This window comes from Cherax quadricarinatus, chromosome 7 (assembly GCF_038502225.1).
Source record: "Cherax quadricarinatus isolate ZL_2023a chromosome 7, ASM3850222v1, whole genome shotgun sequence".
Classification (NCBI taxonomy): Eukaryota; Metazoa; Arthropoda; class Malacostraca; order Decapoda; family Parastacidae; genus Cherax; species Cherax quadricarinatus.
In genome coordinates, this window is record NC_091298.1 from 16,525,638 (window position 1) to 16,549,436 (window position 23,799).

The 23,799-nt window shown below is 39.3% G+C and overlaps 1 protein-coding gene across 1 annotated transcript in view; it reads left to right on the top strand.

Moving 5' to 3' along the window:
• Positions 1–4,263: 4,263 nt before the first annotated feature.
• LOC128686818 (uncharacterized) overlaps positions 4,264–23,799 on the top strand; it is a 58,403-nt gene continuing 38,867 nt past the window's right edge. The window contains exons 1-2 of the mRNA XM_070082104.1: positions 4,264–4,307; positions 4,956–5,202. Coding sequence (XP_069938205.1) covers positions 4,264–4,307; positions 4,956–5,202 — 291 coding nt within the window. The remainder of the gene's footprint in view (positions 4,308–4,955; positions 5,203–23,799) is intronic.

Below are 23,799 nucleotides of genomic sequence, written 5' to 3' on the forward strand. Positions count from 1 at the left end.
GGGCTTATATTATATACTGATAACTGGTACACAAGCCCCTCACTCAGTGATTTTTTGCGAGTGAACATGACAGATGTGTGTGGCACAGTGTGTGTGCAAATCATAAGCATATGCCCAGGTTTGACGCTGGCACTCGTAGAGGTGAGGTGCAGGCGTTTGCTGCCAGTGACATCATGGCATTTCAGTGGCATGACAAACGAGATGTCACACTGTTGTCATCAGTTCACCCTAATGAAATGGCAGACACTGGCAGGCAGCATAGAGAAAGCAATGAACCCATTCTAAAACCTACAGCTGTGATTGATTACACCCTCAATATGCGCTCAGTGGACAAATGTGACATGCAGATTGGGTTTGCTGATTGTGTTCGCAAGAGTTATAAGTTATACATAAAACTCTTTTTCCATCTTCTGGACATTTCCATGCTCAATGCTTATAATATGCATAAGATGAGGACCAGAAACAAACCATCATATGGTGAATTCTGTTTGTCTGTCATCAGACAAATAATATTCAAGTACCAAGGAACAACACCTGCAATAGACTGCTCACTAAATTATCGACAACTACCTTCTTGTCTGAAGCATGGTGATCACTTCCTAGTAAAACTGCCTGCTACTGCTTTCAAGAAAACGGCTCAGAAGAGGTGTTACGTCTGTGCACATACAAAAAAAATGCCCACAACAACGCAGAGACACTCGTTTTATGTGTGAGGAGTGTAAAACACCACTGTGCATGACACCATGTTTCAAAGACTTCGACAGGCTGCAGAACTTCTAGAAACATTCCCTGTGACTGTATATGTGTATATAAAATATAGAAAAATAGTAATAAACAACATTTTATACCGTTTGTGTGTGAAAACAACAATTATAAACAGTATAGGGTCAACAGTGTTTGTGGAGTTATTGTGTAGTAAATAAAGAGAAAAACTTATAAAATAGTGCTAATATTGGTCTCACAGGCCATAAAAGTAACTTGGAAAAAAAAATTAAAAAATAATAGAAAATAGTCCCAAAAAAACAAAAACAAATTACTAATACCGGGTGACGGCAGTCGGCGATGATACCATACATAGGGCATTTTCTGTCACCTTCATGCCTCCATATCTCGGTAAGTATTGATGATAAAAAAATTTTGTTTAGCCTATAATGTTTAGAAAAAACTATCTTTTCATAAGAAAAAGTAATTTTTTTTTTTTTGAAATTTGGGCGACCCTGAGAACGAGTCTCTGAGAGGGCCTGCCGACCCCCAAAGGGTTAATAAAAGTATTAGTCAGAGGGCTGAAGAGGGGGTGTTGAGGTGGTTTGGTCATTTAGAGAGAATGGATCAAAGTAGAATGACATGTAGAGCATATAAATCTGTAGGGGAAGGAAGGCGGGGTAGGGGTCGTCCTCAAAAAGGTTGGAGGGAGGGGGTAAAGGAAGTTTTGTGGGCGAGGGGCTTGGACTTCCAGCAAGCGTGCCTGAGCATGTTAGATAGGAGTGAATGGAGACAAATGGTATTTGGGACCTGACAAGCTGTTGGAGTGTGAGCAGGGTAATATTTAGTGAAGGATTCGGGGAAACCGGTTATTTTTATATAGCCGGACTTGAGTCCTGGAAATGGGAAGTACAATGCCTGCACTTTAAAGGAAGGGTTTGGGATATTGGCAGTTTGGAGGGATATGTTGTGTATCTTTATACGTATATGCTTCTAAACTGTTGTATTCTGAGCACCTCTGCAAAAACAGTGATTATATGTTAGTGAGGTGAAAGTGTTAAATGATGAAAGGAAAGAATTTTCTTTTTGGGGATTTTCTTTTTGGGTCACCCTGCCTCGGTGGGAGACGGCCGACTTGTTAAAAAAAATTAAAATTGAAATAGATGAAAGAAAACAGATAATATAAAGAATACAGATTGTGACAAAATTGTATTGATCATCATACAAAGAAAGTGATCTTAGAGTTATTAATAAAAAGTTGTCACCAAGAGATCATGTAAATGAAATTTGAGGAATGCATATGCTACAGTGGCTTAACTATTTAATAAGTCATACTGTATATGGATGGAGACATGCTGAAACAGCTGTTTGCATTGTATATATAAAAATTGGAATGTACAGCTGCTGTATGTGTCCACACTTAAAAAAAAAAAAATGGATCTGATAGAAAAGTCTGAAGAAAACCTTCAAAATGATTTTTAGAGGCTGAAAAATTATGTTCATGCTGGGTGATAGGAGTTACCTCCTGTCACTCAGCATGAACAAGGTTATATAAGGATATGAATGCATGAAGTGTTGTAGTACTTTCAGTAGTTATGACATGATGCCACAGATTTAAATTAAGGAGAAAGTGAAGCTGAAGGGATACTTAGAAGTTTTTCTTTACAAATAGAATGGTAGGAGAATGGAATAACTTGAGAGAGGAGGTAGTGCTACAACTATTGGATATTTTTTTAAATTCATACAATGAACATTTTAACCCGTAAACGGTCCAAACGTATACTATATACGTTTTTACCGCTAGTGCCCCAACCATAGATATACGTTTTATTTTTCCTGCCTTTAAATTCGGCACAATTGGCCTGAGATGCCTTGTCAGCATAGAATGGGTTCTATCAGTGTGCGCGGTATTAAAAAAATCTGGGACCACTTAGTACCTTGTGGGAGCACCAGTTCAAATGAACGCCAGCTTGAGCAAACAGCGCAGCAAACACCTGAGATTCACTGATGTCATGTAGTATTAACACTCCTATTTTAAGAGGAAAATGATTTTGACCTTGAGTTTAGTGGCTTTGAGGTGGATATGGCCACAAGTGGTTGAGGAAATATCAAAAAACCTCGATAATAACCCATGTGCAATATTTGTGCGACACCTTTTCAGAATGTCTTGTAACCTATGCCCTAAGTAAAGAGAAACAATTCTGACTGACTGGCAGGCTGGCTGCCTGACTAGGTGATTGGCTGGCTAGCTGGCTGTCCAGCTGCATGGCAGCCAGCTGTGTGGCTGTCTGGCTGCTTGCAGCCTGGCTCTCTATCCATTTGTCTGTATGTCTATCTCTGTCTCTATCTATCTATCTGTCTCTCTCTGTCTCACAGGTACATATAAATACAAGTATACATAGTGTAAATTACCTAGGATAACCCAAAAAATCTAGACAGAGTGCTATACTCTGCTTGAAGATGTGAGTAAATGTGGTGACAAATTGTGGCTCTCTGAGACAGAGAGCTAGACGGATAGACAGATTGACAGGGAGCTTGACAGACAGACAAATAGACAGACATGTTTGTGTACCAGCAAAAACAAAGCAGGCCCTAACCTTTTCTTATCAAGTCTTCTCACTGCACCCTTGCGAATGCTCATCAAAGGTCAGCTCTTATCAAATGTTATCTCTTCTTATCATGTCACTGTCAGGGGTGGACTTTGTTTTTCATGCTTCATGGGAACTTATTATTATTACTTATTCTTCTTCTCCTCCTCCTCCTCGTCATTCTCATTGTTATTATATACTTCCACATATCCAAAACATTGCTGGGACCTATAAATACTTTGTATATACACCTACCACTTGACTTATGACCGTGTTTTTTTATGCCAAATTTCTGGGAAATAAACAACTATTTGTGTTGTACACAGTGTTTATCCTAAACCTTACAGTATAAAATACAGTACTAACAACATAAAAAGTAAAGTAAAACATGAAATACCAAATAAAACAATAAAATAGTCATTACAAAAATGTTTTGTTGATATTCAGTAGTAAAATTCAACTTACGACCATTTCGACTTACGACCGGTTTCTCGGAACCGAACTCGGTCGTAAGTCGGATGGTAGGTATTCAAAGACGATAGTAAATGACCAAGGCAGGTGTAAATGTTCACCTGTCAATGTGTTTGTGACAATGTGAGTACAATTTCAGTACCTAATACTAGTGTCAGAACAAAGATTAGTTATGAAATGACAAGAACTAATATAAATTGTAATTATCAGAACATAAAAATGATATAAAATAACATAAAAAATGGAAAAAAAGATATATCGGCAACACTTCTGCAAGCGGCAGTGCTCCATGTTGCTGCCAGGTGATCTCCAAGTGCCAACTTTGCGGCCTCATATCTCGGTAAGTACTGACCCTAAATTTTTTTTTTTATCCTATAACGCTTAGAAAACTTCTTTTTTTTTTTCAATAAAAAAAAAGTATTTTTTTATTTTTCAAAATATTTGGGGCACTGGGGTAGTGAACGTATATATATATGTTTGGACTGTTCACGGGTTAAAGAAGATGGGATATCACAAGCATTGCTCTACTCCTGTATCTACAAATGGGTAATTACAAAGCCTTCTGTATCTTGAAGCATTATACAGTACAGTAGTACTTGGAACTTAGGCTCGGTTAAAGGTTTAAAATAATATATGATTAATAATAAGATGTACTATACTGTATATAAATTTTTATTAATGTTTGTCCTGTTTTCTCTTTCCCTTTCCCTTTCTGTTTGTGCTTTGCACCTGCCTAATATTGACCACCTGTGGATACTAATCATTGCTCAATATATCATGCTCGACTTATTCTTGACTGGCTTGTCACAATTCTCACCCTTCATCTAATGATAATTTGATATTTTTTCTTTGTCCACCCATTTCTCTGTTGCTCCACATCTGTTTCTTCTGCCTGAATTTTCTGCATTGTATGTGACTTATTTACTGTTCCATCATGCTTCTTATACTGTGTATCTTCTAAACTTTTTCAAAATGTGTGCTTCTGTTTTACTTTACTACTACACTTGCTTTAATTAATTTTGTAACTGTTATTTTCAACTGACCTTGCTGCAAAATGAATTTGTTCATGTCTTGGTCACTATCATTTGAACCTTTTTATTATATCCTGATCCTTTACTACTACTACCTTAAATCCTGACTCGTTCCTTTGATATGCCTTCACCATTGCTTGTGCCTATGCCTCCATTAACCCAGCCTGCCATGCGCTAGGTACCGGGAAAGTTACAGCCGAGAGGTTGGCTCACCATCCCTCTCATCTGGCCGCGACGGATCATGCCGGGTGTCAGTGCTGGAACCAAGCCAAGGCCAGTTACAAGACCTCTCGTACGAGACATTGGCCAGAAACCTGGATGCTAACCTTGCTGAGATCGACATGGATGACTTCCACAGCGAAGACATCCACAATATCCTCACATTGCCCACTATGTGTGGAGAGTTCCAGGTGAGCCAAATTTGTATAATTTTATTTTTTTCAGTTTTCTCTTCTGATGTTACATATACAGTATGATATTATGATATTCAGTAGAGTGAGTGCTCAATTACTAGAACTGTGGGAGCAGAGCCTTGGATAGATACTGGGCCAACTGGTTAAGTGCATCATGGGCTGATGTATTCATAGAATACATCAGTGTATCTTGTTACTAAATTATAGGAAGCCACCACATCTATACTGAACTACCATATACTGTGGCATAAGATTTGTAAAAACTTGAATGCTAATTTTAAATTGATTTTAATGACACTTTGTCCATGCAGTAGTTGCGATCCTGATGCCAGCTTATTGAGTGACTGACTTGTAAGAGCCTTCTTTCTCTCATTACACACTATAGACCTATTAGTGGTGTTCTTAGATATTTTTGGGCTGAAATTGATGTGAAAACCATAAAATAGTCATTGAAAACATGGATTTTATACGAGAACATGACTCTAACACACCATTCTTGACACATGACCGTAGTCAAATAAAAATACAGTGGAACCTCTGCTTAGGAGTGCACCAACATATGAGTTTTTCGAGATACGAGCTGTTCCTCAGTCGATTTTTTGCTCCGAGTTATGAGCCAAAATCTTAGTTACGAGCAAGCTTCCCCCTTGAGGGAGGTTCCTTGATGCAGGTGAGGGTCTCTTGATCTAGGGAATTGGATCTGTGCTCCAGTTCCTTTAATTAAGCCAGAATACCTTACCCCCTCCCCCCCCACAGGTGCTGTATAATCCTACGGGTTCAGCGCTTCCCCCTTATAGCACTTCTTTTGTGTTTTGCTTGCATTTTGTGCAGTTATTTTGCCAAATTTCTTATTTCTAACCATGGATCCTAAAAAAAGTAAGTGCAAAGGACAGTGCTGAGAAGAAAAAGAGGATGATGTCCATGGAATTAAAGCATGAAGCCATAGATAAGCATAAACAAGGTGTGTGGGTTGTGGGTTGTAGCATTAACCCTTTCAGGGTTGAGAGGCCCTCTCCTTAACTTGTTCTCAGGGTCAAAAGTTTTTCAAAAAAAAAAAAAAAAAAAAATTTATTTTTTCTTTTGAAATGAGAGAGAATCTTTTCCTGATTGTAATGGCACCAAAAGTATGAAATTTGATGGAAAACTTATGGAATTATGCTCTTGCAAAGTTAGCAGTCTCAACGATGTTGACACATCGGCGATTTTGTCCACTTCGAGCTCTATTTTCGGCCAATTCCAATGTACCAGTCGACAAAAATCGTAACTATTTCACAAGACCTCCATTTGTTCTATCGAATGAGTACAAGAAACCACTCATTTACCGATTTCAGCTATCCAATGAAGTGGTCAGAAATTGGCTGTTTTGCCAATTTCACACAAATTTCAAAAGATGCCAATTTCCAAATAGGGTCCAGAATAAACAACACAGACATTCCTGGCACTAAAATAAAATTTTCTCTGTTCGTTAGCCACGTCCCCAAGCCTCTCTTACATTTCGTTTTCTTTCCACTTGGAATTTTTATTCTCACAAAAAATGGAAGATTTACTGTTATGCAGACTACTGTATTAGTGTAGAAATGGTATAAATAATATCAGCACACTTGTGAAAGAATATTAGACTCTCCAGTTGACGTGTATTGGATGTGTGGCATGATTCATTTACTTTTGAACATTGGCAAAAATCAAACATTTCTGTTATTTTGAGCTCTATTTCAAGGTATATTTCATTGTGAAACCAATCACAATCATCTCAATTTCTGTAATATGTCTTCCATTCTATAAAATAAGACCAGGAAAACGAGAATACAACCATAAATACCATACGAAAATACACTACAAAGTCGCTGTTTTAAACCAAAAACATGGTGGGATTTTTTTTTTCGCATTATGCACTGTGTGCTGCAGGATTTTTTTTTATACTGTGCACACTGACCACATAGTCCCATTCTTTCATATGTAGGCCTCCCAGCTTTCTCTTGCTGGATTTGAAGGCGCTAGAATTTACGCGTACTAGTACGGCACCAACCCTGGCGTGCAACCCGTACTAGTACGACACCGACCCTGAAAGGGTCAAGAGTGTAGGAAGTAAATCAGTGAAAAGTGAAATGAAAAAAAAAATAAAATTGTAGTAGTTAAGTTCAGCGATAAAGTGTAGCATTAAGAGTGTAGCAAGTAAGTTAAGCCATTAAGCGATAGGAAAAGAACGAAACGAAATGAACTCCTCCAATGTTGTTGGGGTTTATAGGGCCACTGACAGCACATGCCACTGTTATAGTTTATTTTATTTTTATATTCAGTAGCTCCTTTACTTTTAGCTTTAAAGTAATTAAGGTGCTAATTCAGGTGCTGAAGTGTTTTATTTTCATTGTTTTATTTTTATATTCAGTAGCTCTTTTATTTTTAGCTTTAAAATAATAATCTTAGTCCATATAGTATTAATATTTGTTAGTGGTTAACAGCAAATGTTTTTGGTTTCTCGATAATTTCAACAGCTTATTTCTCTACGTGCCCCTTTTGAATGCAATTATCGATCCTGATATCAACCTCTTATTGAACTGCACAAATAATCCTAACAGAAATTACCATTACTACACTGCTAGTCAGGCTAAAATGCTACTCAGTGCCAGCAAGAACATTACAGTTTTCAACTATAATGTTAGATCATTGAGTAAATAATATGATGACCTCCTTGCATTACTGAAGTCTCTAAATGCTACTATAACTTTCATTATTCTTACTGAAACCTGGCTCAAACTAGATTTGACAGACATATTCACCATACCTGCTTACACAGCCATACATAACTGCAGGCCTGACCAACCAGGAGGAGACACTGCCATCTATTACTCTGATGAAGTGGAATGTACGAAATCAACTTGCACAAGGGATGAAAACGGCGAATATATAATAGCTAAATTCACGTTAAAAAAAAACTTAAGAAATCTATAACAGTTGTAGCAGTCTACAGACTACCACACTCAAACCTTAGAAACATGATAACTGAGTCAGAGTTGAATAAACACCACCTGATACTTACAGGAGAGTTCACATAAACCTCATCCAAGCAACTGACCCTCCAGTAGGTGATTTCACAAACACTATGAACACCTGCTTGTTGTTACCCTCTATAACTAAGCCAACAAGAATCTCTGAGACAATTGCCTCATTACTTAACCATATCTGGACCAACATGATATCCCCACTACAAGCAGGTATAGTTACAGACAACACTACAGACCACTACCCCACCTTTCTCATAACCAACTTATGTAAATTGCCTCAAGACTTTAGAAAGATCTCATTTCGCCTGCATGACGAGACATTGGTAAACAATTTAATATTAGCACTAAGTGACATTGATTGGCAGAGAGAGCTAGCTGACAGCAGTAATATTGACAAAAATGTCTAAACTTTTTTACATAAAACCCTAAACCTCTATAACATACATTGTCTGATCAAAACGAAGCAGATTACAGAAAAGACACTTAATCCTTAAACTGTCCAAACGTAGATCTACGTTCACGTGCGTAGCGCTCCAACCTTGATTTTCCCCATTTGAAAGCATGTAAAAAAAAAACTTAATCTACATTCAGAGACTCCCCGCACGTGGACGTAGATCTACTTTTGGACCATTTAACCCATAAACGGTCCAAACGTATATACAGTGGACCCTCGACCAGCGATATTAATCCGTTCCTGAGAGCTCATCGTTAATCGAAATTATCGTTAGTCGAGTTAATTTTCCCCATAAGAAATAATGGAAATCAAATTAATCCGTGCAGGACACCCCAAAGTATTGAAAAAAAAAATTTTACCACATGAAATATTAATTTTAATACACACAAACTGAAGAAGACATGCACAGTTACATAACACTTACCTTTATTGAAGATCTGGTGATGATTGATGGGATGGGAGGAGGGGAGAGTGTTGGTCTTCTTAGTGTTTAGAAGGGGAATCCCCTTCCATTAGTACTTGAGGTAGCAAGTCTTTTTCCGGGGTTACTTCCCTTGTTCTTTTAATGCCACTAGGACCAGCTTCAGAGTCACTGGACTTCTGTCGCACAACATATCTGTCCATAGAGGCCTGTACCTCCCGTTCCTTTATGACATTTCTAAAGTGTTTCACAACATTATCAGTGTACAGGTTGCCAACACGGCTTGCAGTAGCTGTGTCAGGGTGATTATCATCCATAAAGGTTTGCACTTTAAGCCACATTGCACAGATTTCCTTAATCTTAGAAGTAGGCAACTTCTTCAATTTCTCTATCCCCTCCTCCGGAGCAGTTTCCTCAGGTGTGGCCTCATGCTGATGAAGATGATCTAGCAGCTCATCAGTGGTTAGTTCTTCGTTGTCCTCCTCCACCAACTCTTCCACATCCTCCCCACTAACCTCCAACCCCAAGGACTTCCCCAATGCCACAATGGATTCCTCAACTGTCTACACATTCTGGCCACAGTTTTTTCCAAGCAGAGTTCAAGGTCCTCTTAGTCACTTCCCCCCAAGCCTTACCTATAATGTTTACACAATTGAGGATGCTAAAGTGATCTTTCCAAAACTCTCTTAGTCAGTTGAGTTTCTGAGGTCACTACAAAGCATCTTTCAAACATAGCTTTTGTGTACAGTTTCTTGAAGTTGGAAATGACCTGCTGGTCCATGGGCTGCAGGAGAGGAGTGGTATTAGGAGGCAAAAACTTCACCTTAATGAAGCTCATGTCCCTAGAAAGTCGCTCTGCCAAGTCTGAAGGACGACCAGGAGCATTGTCTAATACCAGGAGGCACTTAAGGTCTAATTTCTTTTCAATTAGGTAATTTTTCACAGTGGGGGCAAATGCATGGTGTAACCAGTCATAGAAAAAGTCCCTAGTAACCAATGCCTTACAATATGTTTGCCCTCCACAGCACACACAAATTATCCTTGATGACATTGTTTTTCCTGAACACTTTGGGAGTTTCAGAGTGATACACCAATAAAGGCTTCACTTTGCAATCACCACTAGCATTGGCACACATCAACAGAGTAACCCTGTCTTTCATAGGCTTATGTCCTGGGAGTGCCTTTTCCTCCTGAGTAATGTAGGTCCTGCTTGGCATTTTCTTCCAAAACGGGCCTGTTTCGTCACAATTAAACACTTGTTCAGGTTTTAATTCTTCACTGTCTATGTACTCCTTGAATTCCTGCACATATTTTTCAGCCGCTTTGTGGTCTGAACTGGCAGCCTCACCATACCTTATCACACTATGAATGCCACTACGCTTCTTAAATCTCTCAAACCAACCTTTGCTGGCCTTAAATTCACTTGCATCACCACTAGTTGCTGGCATTTTTTTAATTAAATCGTCATGCAACTTCCTAGCCTTTTCACATATGATCGCTTGAGAGATGCTATCTCCTGCTATCTGTTTTTCGTTTATCCACACCAATAACAGTCTCTCAACATCTTCTATCACTTGCGATCTCAGTTTCGAAAACATAGTTACACCTTTGGCAAGAACAGCTTCCTTGATTGCCGTTTTCTTGCCCACAATAGTAGCGATGGTTGATTGGGGTTTACTATACAATCTGACCAGCTTGGAGACACGCACTCCACTTTCATACTTAGCAATGATCTCTTTCTTCATCTCCATAGTAATTCTCACCTTTTTGCTGTAGGGTTGGCACTAGAAGCTTTCTTGGGGCCCATGGTCACTTATTTTGCAGGTGCAATCACTACAAAGGCTGTGATAATATGAAATGTTCCAATTGTATGTCTGGAAGTGACCGCAGTGGCTGGCTGGCTTGTAAACACTGGCACCCATGGGACAAGTGAGGTGCGCTCAGGCCAAAGTGGACGCATCTCGAACGGAACGAATAGCGTTGGTCGGGTTTTTTAGCGCTAGTCAAGGCAAAATTTTTGCGTTTAAATGTATCGCTAGTCGGATTTATCATTAATTGATACCATCGCTGGTCGAGGATCCACTGTATATGTTCACTACCGTACTGCCCCAACTTTCTTGAGAAAAAAAAACTTTGTTGTTTTTTAATAGGAAAAAAGAGCATATGGTACCCAGGCATCCCCAATTATTTTAATATGGCGCACAGTGAGTGCTCACACCCATTCTCTCATGTCTAGGTGACTCAGGCTTATCGTGGCAATGTTAAATGTATGACACATAAAACGTATATATACGTTTGGGGCACTAGCGGTAAAAACGTATATATACATTTGAACCGTTTACGGGTTAAGGGTTAAACAGCCCATGGCTAACAATAGTATCCTCAAATCTTTTGATAAAAGCACCAACTTGAAAAACAATTCAGATTAGGCCTGATACTAAAGAACGGCTAAATAGTACACATAAATACTCGCAAAACTAATATGAAAATCAAATCAAATGTATTATGAAAATAGATTTATTGAAATAAAAGGTGATGTGAAAAGTACCTGGCAAACCCTCTGCAAAATTTTAGGCTCTAGGAAACCGTCTGGAAACAGAGAGAAACTTAACTAAACTAGATGAACCTCGCATATAGCCTATAGACACGGCCAACAAATTTAATGTCTTCTTCTCTACTGTAGGATCAAGGCTAACAAGTAAAATTCCTAGCTCAAATTCTCAGCCGATAGACAACCTCACTGGCAACTTCCCAAATACTCTGTATCTAGCTCCAACTAATTCTACTGAAGTCTCACTCATCATTAAATCATTCATATGTGCTGTCACCCATTATTGCAACAATGACAAATCTGTAGCATCCTCAACCTTCCCATCGATACTTAAGACAGCAAGGGTTACCCCGATCCTCAAAGGAGGTGATCCAACTGACTTGAACAACTATAGACCCATATCAGACTTGCTCTTACTTTCCAAAATATTCAAAAAAATAATACACAAATGAGTTTACTCCTACCTTATATCCAACAACATACTTAAACCATGCCAGTTTGGGTTTAGACCAAAAAAAAGTAAAAATGATGGTATTGTACAAAGGCTTGAACTAATACATACAGCTCTCGATAAAAATGAATATCCTCTAGGGCTCTTTGTTGACCTACAAAAAGCATTTGGTACAGTTGACCACAATCTCCTACACCTAAAACTAAATCATTATGGCATCAGAGGACATTCCCTTGATCACCAAAAATCTCATCTTAATGACAGACACCAATATGTATATGCAAATGGAGTCAACTCAGCTATCCAGCCTGTAGCTGTCAGTGTCCCATGGTAGTGTCCTAGTCCCACTCCTCTTTCTCATCTATATCAATAATCTCCCCAATGCAACCCAACTCCTTAAACGAGTTCTGTTTGCAGGTGACACTACTTATGTCTACTCCCATTCGAACCCAGATGTGCTTAGAAACACTGTAAAGAACAAGCTGCTAAAAATTTACACTTGAATGATGACTAACAAACTCACTCTCGCCATAGACAAAACATACTTCGTTCTGTTTGGCAACATAGCCTTAAATATCCAATTTAGTGTATCGATAAACGGTTCCCCTATATTAAGGTACACTGAGGGTAAATTTCTAGGTCTTCTCCTTGACTGTAATCTTAAATTTCATTCCCACATCCAACACACATCCAAGAAAATTTCCAAATCAGTAGACATCCTTTCCAAGATACGATACTATGTACCACAAATGACACTCGTTACCCTATACCACATCCTTACCTCACCTATGGTATTTGTGCCAGGAGATCAACCACAGTCAACCACCTTAAATCTTTAATAACCCAACAAAAAGCTGCTGTGCGGATGATTACCAACTCTTGTGCTAGACAGCACACCCCACCACTTTTCAAAAGCCTATTGCATATACAGAATGTTAAATTTCACTATAAACCCTCCACTTAAACTACTACTTGGCAGTTACAACGGAATTCACAGTCACAACACAAGGAATAAAGCACTCCTCAACATCCCTCGTGTCATTCTCATGCTATGCAAAAACGCTATGTACATAAAGGGCCCGAAGATCTGGAACTCTGTACCGGAACTAGTAAAAGATCCCCTGACTACTTATAAATTTAGGACTTTGCTAAAACATCATCTTGTCTCTCAATGCTAATCAGTTCAACCAAAACAGATGCTAATTAGTTATATTATGTGACCTCTATACTTCTAAACCTCTGCCAGTCCATGAAATATTACTGCCTGAAATATTATGTGTAATATTGTTTTTATGTGCAACTTCAGGATTATTATTCTTAAAAACCTCCACCTTGACTACCTGCTTGACAAATTTACTGACGTTCTTCAGTAGAACATTTGAGGCAGTAGACGGTGATAAAGAATATGATATTGTTTATTTGGATTTTAGTAAAGCCTTCGATAGAGTACCTCACAAGAGATTCCTAAGAAAAGTGGCAACTCATGGTATAGGAGGTAAAGTTCTAGCATGGATAGAGGCATGGCTTACCAATAGAAAGCAGAGAGTTTCCATTATTGGGGTCAAATCTGAATGGGGATTAGTCACTAGTGGCTTTCCACAAGGATCAGTTTTAGGCCCTCTCTTGTTCATAATTTACATTAATAACCTTGATGAAGGGATTATGAGTGACATGAGCAAATTTGCTGATGATACAAAGATAGGCCATATGATTCATTCTGAGGAGGATAGCAATGAACTCCAGGAGGATTTGGATAAATTAATGTCTTGGTCTGAAAAATGGCAGATGAAGTTCAACGTGGATAAGTGCAAGGTACTAGTCCTTGGTAATGAAAATAACCCTCGAAGCTATAAACTAGGTGAAGCAGAGCTTGATCATACAGAATGTGAAAAAGACTTGGGAGTCATGGCAAGCAGAAATCTAAAGCCAAGACAGCAGTGCCTAAGTGTGCGCAACAAGGCTAACAGATTACTTTGATTTATCTCGAGAAGTATAAGTAACAGAAGTCCAAAAGTTATTTTACAGCTCTGTACATCATTAGTGAGGCCTCGTTTAAATTATGTTGCTCAGTTTTGGTCTCCTTACTACAGGATGGATATAGACTCATTGGAGAACATATAGAGAAGAATGACTAAAATGATTTACTGTGTAAGGAATCTCCTGTATGAAGATAGACTTAAAGCCTTAAATCTCCAATCTCTGGAGAGATGTAGAATGAGGGGAGATATCATTGAAGTGTATAAGTGGATGACGGGCATAAACAAAAGATATTAATAAAGTACTGAGGGTGTCGAACCAGGTAAGAACCAGAAATTATGGATTTAAGTTGGATAAATTTAGATTTAGAAAGGACATAGGTAAGTACTGGTTTTCTAACAGAGCTGTGGATGCATGAACAATCTTCCCAGTAGGGTGATAGAGGCTAGGACCTTGGGCAGCGTTAAAAAGAGATTGGACAAATATATGAGTGAGAGGGGCTGGGTTTGATTTGTCATTGGGTACGGGAGTAAATTCTTGGGTAGCTTTGGGTAGAGGTCGTTTTGATAAGGACCTGCCTTGTATGGGCCAGTAGGCCTTCTGCAGTGTTCCTCCATTCTTATGTTCTTATTAAGATTACTAAATAAAATTGTGATACAGTTAACCACTACTATCTTGTCTAGTTTTAAGTACAGTGGACCCCCGTTTAACGATATTTTTTCACTCCAGAAGTATGTTCATGTGCCAGTACTGACCGAATTTGTTCCCATAAGAAATATTGTGAAGTAGATTAGTCCATTTCAGACCCCCAAACATACACGTACAAATGCACTTGCATAAATACACTTACATAATTGGTCACATTCGGAGGTAATTGTTATGCGGGGGTCCACTGTAGTTACTATGTACAGGTCCACATCCCTATATCTGAAACCCTTACCTAGAGTTTACCTGGAGAGGGTTTTGGGGGTCAACGCCCCCACGGCCCAGTCTAAGACCAGGCCTCATGGTGGATCAGAGTCTGATCAACCAGGCTGTTACTGCTGGCTGCATGCAAGCTGATGTATGAACCACAGCCTAGCTGGTCAAGTACTGACTTTAGGTGCCTGGCCAGTGCCTTCTTGAAGACAGCCAGGACTCTTTTGGTAATCCCCCTTATGTATGCTGGAAGGCAATTGAACAGTCTTGGGCCCCAGACACTTATTGTGTTGGCTCTCAATGTACTCATGGCGCCCCTGCTTTTCATTGGGGGAATGTTGCATCTCCTGCTGAGTCTTTCGCTTTCATAGGGAGTGATTTTCGTATGCAGATTTGGTACCAATCCCTCCAGGACCTTCTAAGTGTATATTATGATGTATCTCTCTCGCCTGCATTTAAGGGAATACAGATCAAGGACCTTCAACCGTTCTCAGTAGTTTAGGTGCCTCATTGCACTTATGTCTGCCGTGAAAGTTCTTTGTACACTCTCCAGGTCTGCAATGTCGCCAGCCTTGAAGGGGGCCGTTAGTGTACAGCAGTATTCCAGCATAGAGAGCACAAGCGATTTGAAGAGAATCATCATGGGCTTGGCGTCCCAAGTTTTGAAGGTTCTCATTATTCATCCTATCATTTTCCTAGCGGATGAGGTAGATACATTGTTGTGGTCTTTGAAGGCGAGATCCTCTGACATTATCACTCCCAGGTCCTTCACATTACTTCTCTGCTCTATTGTATGGTTAGAATTTGTGGTATACCCTGACACATTTTTAATTTCTTCAAGTTTTCCATATCTAGTTGAAATTTCTCCTCGTTGAACTTCATATTGTTTTGAGTGGCTCATTCGAAGATTTGGTTGATGTCCGCTTGGCGTCTCGCAGTGTCTTCAATGGAGGTCACTGCCATGGTGAACCGGATGTCATCCGCAAAGGAAGACATGGAGCTATGGCTCGCATCCCTATGTCAGAAATGAGGATGAGGAATAGAATGGGAGTGAATACTGTGCCTTGTGGAGCAGAGCTTTTTACCATAGCTGCCTGGGACTTTACTCTGTTTACTATTACTCTTTGTGTTCTATTTGTCAGGAAGTTGTAGACCCATCTACCAACTTTTCCCGTTATTCCTTTATCCCGCATTTTGTGTGCTATTACACCATGGTCACACTTGTCATAAGCTTTTTCAAAGTCTGTGTATACTACATCTGTATTTTGTTTATCCTCTACACTACAGCATCCAGGACCTTGTCATAGTGGTCCAGTAGCTGGGACAGGCAGGAGCAACCTGCTCTAAACCCGTGTTGCCCTGGGTTGTGGAATTGATGGGTATCTAAGTGGTTGGCTATCTTGCTTCTTAGAACCCTCTCAAAGATTTTTATGATATGGGATTTTAGTGCTATCGGTCTCTAGTTCTTTGCAATTGCTTTACTGCCACCTTTGTGGAGTGGGGCTATGTCTGTTGTTTCTAGTGTGTGTGGGATGACCCGTGTCTATGCTCCCTCTCCATAAAATGCTGAAGGCACGTAATAGGGGCTTCTTGCAATTCTTGATGAACACGGAGTTCCACGAGTCTGGGCCTGGGGCAGAGTGCATGGGCATGTCATTAATTGCCTCTTCAAAGTCTTGTGGAGTTAGAATAATATCCGAGAGCTTTGGGATGACCAAATTTTGGGTTTTGTTCATAAAGAATTCATTTGGATTGTCGACCCTTAGAGTGGGTAGTGGATCACTGAACACCAAGTCATGTTGGGACTTTAGTATCTCACTCAATTCTTGGCTGTCATCTGTGTATGTCCCATCCCGCCTAAGCAGGGGACCAATACTAGATGTTGTTTTTCCCTTAGATTTGGCATAAGAGGAGAAGTATTTTTTTTTTTTCAGTTTCCTTTATGGCTTTTAGTTCTTCCTGTGATTCTTGTCTCCTATAAGATTCCTTCAACTTAAGTTTGATATTTGCAATTTCATTGACTAGTGCCTCCCTTTGTATTTCAGATATATTGACCCCACACAGCAGCTCTGTGACTCTTCGCCTTCGTCTGTATAGGGAATGTCTCTCTTTCTAGTTCACATCTTCTCTTTTTTCTTAATGGAATGTGTCTTGAGCAGATCTCAAGAACCCTTTACTTGGAGTTTACCTGGAGAGGGTTTCAGGGGTCAACACCCCGCGGCCCGATCTGAGACCAGGCCTTGGGGCCAGTAGTGTTTCGAATTTCAGAATTTTTCAAATTTCGGACTGAAGGTGGGGTCTAGGGCAGCACCCCGTAATCAAACATTAACACTGCAGCAGAAACGTATGAATACTCACACTAATTGGGATAAATAAAGACTACAAATATTATCACAGTTTATTTATAGAGTAATATATTGATAAATGAAATAATGGGGTAATTATAGACCAGCAGAAGCTTTTTCACCACAGATTTTCAGAGATTTTACACCATTATGGTTCTTTAATTTCTGCAGCCAACCATCTGACTATTGACACTCGCCTTCAATGTTCAGTTCTTCATGGCATATTCTAGCTTGTTTCATAACCAACGAACTAGTCAGTGGCATATGTTCACTTCTTCGTTGTCGAATCCACTCCATTAGCACACAGTCAGGATTTTCGTTTTTTGCCCTATGTAGTGTTTTCCTATTTTTCATTATTTTTTGGTCATTACTGTCACTATAATACTTCAGCACATGTAACTTGTCTTTATTTCTTTAAATCATAAACAGTGGTAGTTCCAACACCATATTCTTCAGTAAGACGCCACACTGACACACCATGGTCAAGCTTCTGCAGTAACTCTACTTTCTGCATTATTGATAATGTCAGATGCTTCCTTTTCTTTTTCTCACTGTTACCCATAGGGGTATCTGCAGCTCTTTTTGACATTTTCACAGTGAAATTAACCCTTTCAGGGTTTTTGACGTACTAGTACGCCTAAATTCTAGCGCCCTCAGATCTAGTGAGAGAAAGCTGGTAGGTCTACATATGAAATAATGGGTCTATGTGGTCAGTGTGCGCAGTATAAAAAAAATCCTGCAGCACACAGTGCGTAATGAGAAAAAAAATTTTTGACCGTGTTTTTGGATTAAAACAGTGACTTTGCACTGTATTTTCGTATGGTATTTATGGTTGTATTCTAGTTTTCCTGGTCTCATTTTATAGAAATTGAGATGATTTTGAATGGTTTTACAATGAAAAGTACCTTGAAATTGAGGTCAAAGTAGCAGAAATGTTCATCTTTTACCACAGTTCAAAAATAAACAAATCATGCCAAGCGTCCAATACACGTCAACTGGTGAGTCTAATATTCTTTCACAAGTGCGTTGATATTATTTATACCATTTCTACACTAATGCAGTAGTCTGCATAACGGTAAATCTTATATTTTTTGTAAGAATAAAAATTCAAAGTGGAAAGCCAAAGAAATATAAGAGGGGCCTGGGGATGTGACTAACGAACAGAGAACTTATTATTTTAGTGCCAGGAATGTCTTTCTTGTTTATTCTGGACCCTATTCGGAAATTGGCATCTTTTGAAATTTGTGTGAAATTGGAAAATTGCTAAATTCTGACCACTTTATTGGATAATTGAAATTGGTAAATGGGTGGTTTCTCATGCTCATTCGATAGAAAAAATGGAGTTCTATTGAAATAGATTTTATTTTTGTCGACTAGTTCACAGGAATTGGCCGAAAATAGAGCTCAAATTGGGCAAAATCGCCGATGCATAAACATCGTCAAGACCACTAAGTTCGCAAGAGCACAATTCCGTAAGTTTTCCATCAAATTTCATACTTTTGGTGTCATTATGATCGGGAAAAGATTTTCTATCTGTTCACAAGATTTTTTTTTTTTTTTTTTTTTTTTTTTTAATTTGGGCGACCCTGAGAACAAGTCTCGGAGAGGGGCCTGGCGACCCTGAAAGGGTTAAACAGTCATAAAATAAAAAGCAAAAACAAAATATCAGCGAAGAGCAGACTTGTCTGTGAACACTACAGGCACTGAGACACAACTGATGCCTGCCACTCTGGCTGTCAGTGCTAGGTCATGCCACCACGTGGCGGTGTTGGAGTTATGTAGAGATGACTGACGCTCCACACTCCACGAAAAAACTTCGGTGTTCGGAACTTTTCTAATTTCAGAATTTTGAATAAAGGGATGTCGACCTGTACTATTATCTGTCTAGTTTTAAGTACAGTGGTCCCTCGCTTTTCGTAGTTCTCGGCAATCGTAAATTTCGCCAGTCATAGGGGTATTTTCGTATAAACTTGGACTCGCTTTTCATAGGTTGACTTGCGAGTCGTAGTTTGTCCGGGACGCATACCCACGGCGTGAGCCATGGCGGCAGCCAGTCTGGCATTGTTTACCAGTGAGCGAAGGTCCCCTCACATGCTCCAGGGAAATATTTCATAATATTCCATTTATTTTAGTGCTTGCTTGGAATGCTTGGAGCTACCGTGGCTCCAAAGAAAGCTCCTAGTGCCAAGCCTGTGGTAAAGAAGGTGAGAAATACGATTGAATTTAAGAAAACCATCATTGAACAATATGAAAGTGGTACAAGTGTGGCCGAACTGTCCAGGATGTATAAGAAACCCTACACAACCTTATGTTCCATAGTGGCCAAGAAAAAGGAAATCAAGGATGCTGTTGTTGCAAAGGGAGTAACTATGCTGACAAAAATGAGATCACCAGTACTGGAAGAGGTTGAGAAGTTATTATTGGTGTGAATAAATGAGAAACAATTAGCAGGAGATACTCTTATGACTTCGATTATTTGTGAAAAGGCTAGGCAGTTGCATGAAGATTTGGTAAAGAAATTGCCTGCAAATAGTGGTGATGTTAGTGAATTTAAGGCCAGCAAAGGCTGGTTTGAGAGATTTAAGAACCGTACTGGCATACACAGTGTGGTAAGGCATGGTGAGGCTGCCAGTTCGGACCACAAGGCGGCTGAAAAATATGTGCATGAATTCCAGGAGTACATAGAGGCTGAAGGACTGAAACCTGAACAAGTGTTCAATTGTGACAAAACAGGCCTCTTTTGGAAAAAAATGCCAAAGAGGACCTTCATTACACAAGAGGAAAAGGCAATGTCAGGACACAAGCCTATGAAAGACAGGCTGACGCTAATGTACTGTGCTGATGCTAGTGGGGATTTCGAAGTGAAGCCATTACTAGTGTACCATTCAGAAAATCCCAAAGTGTTCAGGAAAAACAATGTTATGAAGAGTAAATTGTGTGTGTTTTGGAAATCTAATAGTAAGGCATGGGTCACGAGGGAAATTTTCGTCGAGTGGTTCAATGAAGTGTTTGGCCCTAGTATGAAGGAGTATCTTCTGGAAAAGAAATTGGATCTCAAATGCCTGCTAGTAATGGACAGTGCACCTGCTCATCCTCCAAACTTGGATGACCTAATTTTTGAGGAGTTTGGGTTCATCACAGTAAAGTTCTTGCCCCCGAATACCACTCCTCTCCTCCAGCCCATGGACCAGCAGGTCATTGCAAGCTTTAAAAAAACTACACAAAAGCAATGTTTCACAGGTGCTTGACTGTAACCACAGACACTCACTTGACCCTAAGGGAATTTTGGAGAGAACACTTCAGCATCCTCCATTGCATAACCCTTATAGGTATGGCTTGGGAGGGAGTGACTACCAGGACTTTGAACTCTGCCTGGAGAAAATTGTGGCCAGATTGTGTCGACAAGAGGGATTTTGAAGGGTTTGGGACTGACCCTGATGAGCCTATGTCTGTTGTAAAATCAATTGTGGCACTGGGGAGTTCCATGGGGTTGGATGTGAGTTTGGAGGATGTGGAAGAATTGGTGGAAGACCACAACGAAGAGCTCACCACTGAGGAGCTGCAAGAGCTTCAGCAGGAAGAGCAACACATCGCAGCTCAGAATCTTGCTGCAGAGGAGGAGGAAGAGAGATGGAAGAAGGGGCCTTCTTCAGAAATTAAAGAGATTTTTACTATGTGGGGTAAGATGGAAAGCTTTATGGAGAAACATCGCCCTAACAAGGTTGTTGCAAGCCATATTGGCAACATGTACAGTGACAAAGTCTTGGGCCATTTTAGGGAAGTGTTAAAGAGACGCCAGAAACAGAGCTCTTTTCACAGTTATTTTGCGAGACAGGACTCCATTGACTCTCAAGGTGGTCCTAGTGGCATTAAGAAACAGAGAAGACAAGCAACCCCAGAAAAGCAATTGGTACCTGAGGTGTTGATGGAAGGGGATTCCCCTTCCAAACTATAAACAATCCACTCTCTCTCCTCCTCCAGTCTCCCATACACTAAGAAGAATCTCCAATAAAGGTAAGTGTTATGCTGTTAATGTTTCATTCATCATTTCCCATTGTATTGTTTATGTACTACATGTATATTTCATGTAAAAAATTTTTTTGTTTTAATACTTCTGGGTGTCAGGAACAGATTAATTGTATTTACATCATTTCTTATGGGGAAAATTGATTCGTAAATCGTAAATTTTGTTTATAGTAACGGCTCCAGGAACGGATTAATTAGGAAAAATGAGTGACCACTGTAGTTTCTATGTATTAGGATTAGTCTGCCCGAGATGCCCCGGCATAATAGTGGCTTTCTTTGTACTTGGCAAACCAAAATTGTAATTACACATTTTAACCTTTATGTATAAATAAATAAACCTTTATCTTTATCTAAGGTAAGATAAGATAAGATTTCGTTCGGATTTTTAACCCCGGAGGGTTAGCCACCCAGGATAACCCAAGAAAGTCAGTGTGTCATCGAGGACTGTCTAACTTATTTCCATTGGGGTCCTTAATCTTGTCCCCCAGGATGCGACCCACACCAGTCGACTAACACCCAGGTACCTATTTACTGCTAGGTGAACAGGACAACAGGTGTAAGGAAACGTGTCGAAATGTTTCCACCCACCGGGAATCGAACCCGGGCCCTCCGTGTGTGAAGCGGGAGCTTTAGCCACCGGGCCACGTAAATATGTATGTATGTACACTTTCTAAAACCAGTTTATTTCTTACTTATAAATACATTGTTTCAGTGTTTTCCTTATGAAACAAGTGATCTAGTGCAGTTAGCCTCACAAACACTCGGTTTTCTCTTATAATAAGAGCATGGGAAGATATGGTCAGAGCAGGAGTGGGAATGGCCACTACCACTCATCACATAATGACATATTTTATTCATTCTAGAGTATATGTCATGTTTGTATGTTATTTATATTGTTTATTATGTCATATTAGATCAGTTGTGATAGATAAATAAGCCATAGAGTTGATATTAGCGTTATATTGAAGTATTTTTGTACTGTCTCCCGAGAGCAGGAATTCCCCCAGAATGGATTAACCCTTTGACTGTCGCAAGCCCATTTCTGAAACTGTCATTCTATGTCGCAAAATTTTTTTGGAAAATAAAAAAAAAAAACTTCCTATGAAATGATAGAGATTTTTTTTCCAATGGTAATGACATCAAAAGTACGAAATTTGATCGATAACTTATGGAATTACACTCCCACGAAGTTAGTGATCTTGGAGATGTATACGCATCGGCGATTTTGCCGACTTTGAACCCTATTTTCGGCCAGTTCCATTGTTCCAGTCGACCAAGCTCATAGCTATTTCTTTAGAACTCCATTTTTTCTATCAATTGAGTACAAGAAATCGCCCATTTACTGATTTCAACTACCGAATAAATTGGTCAGAAATTGGCAATTTGGCCAGTTTGATGCAAATTAAAAAAGATGCCAATTTCATAATAGGGTCCAGAATAAACAATGCAGACATTCTTGGCACTAAAATAACATATCCTGTGTTCATTAGTCAAGTCTCCAGGCCCCTCTTATATTACTTTTGCTTTCTATTTGGATTTTTTATTCACACAAAAAAATAGATGATTTACTGTTATGCAGACTACTACATTATTGTAAAAATGGTATAAATAATATCTGTGCACTAGTGAAAGAATATTAGACTCCCCAGTTGACGTGTATTGGATGTGTGGTGTGATTTGCTTACTCTTGAACATTGGTAAAAATCAAACATTTCCGCTGCTTTGAGCTCAATTTTAAAGTCGTTTTCTTCGTGAAACTAATCAAAATCATCTCTATTTCTGTAATATGTTTTCCATTCTATCAAATGAAACCAAGAAAACGAGAATACAACCATAAATACTACGCAAAAATACACCTCAAAGTCGGCATTTTAATCCAGAACAGTCAGTTTTTTTTTCCTCATTATGCACTGCATGCTGCAGGATTTTTTTTATACAGTGCACACTGACCACACAGACCCATTCTCCCAGCTTTCTCCTGCTTGATTTGAAGCTGCTAGAATTATTGAGTATGTATACGTCCGAAACACCGGCTCATAAGACGTATATATATGGCCGAAACAGTCAAAGGGTTAATGGCATATCAGTTAATTTAAATGAGGAAAATTTATTTGATATACCAGCAAATTGAGTTAAGAGCTAGGTCATGAAATGGATTAAACTCGTAAGTTGAGGTTCCACTGTAGATAGTTTTTGGGGTGTGAATACTTAATTTATAGGGCAAAAATCACATCCAGCATTAGGACCTTGCTGAAAGGAGATAGAATTTATTGTGATTAATTAACAAAATGATGAAGTCACAGTATGACTGTGCTCAGCGAGCCATTGATCAGACTCAAGATCGACAGTCCAAGTGTATTTTTCATGAGGCCCAAAACTGCCAATATCTTCAAAATTTCTGACCTAACCCCTGACTCCTTTGAACTTTGAAGAAACTCTTGAGTTCATG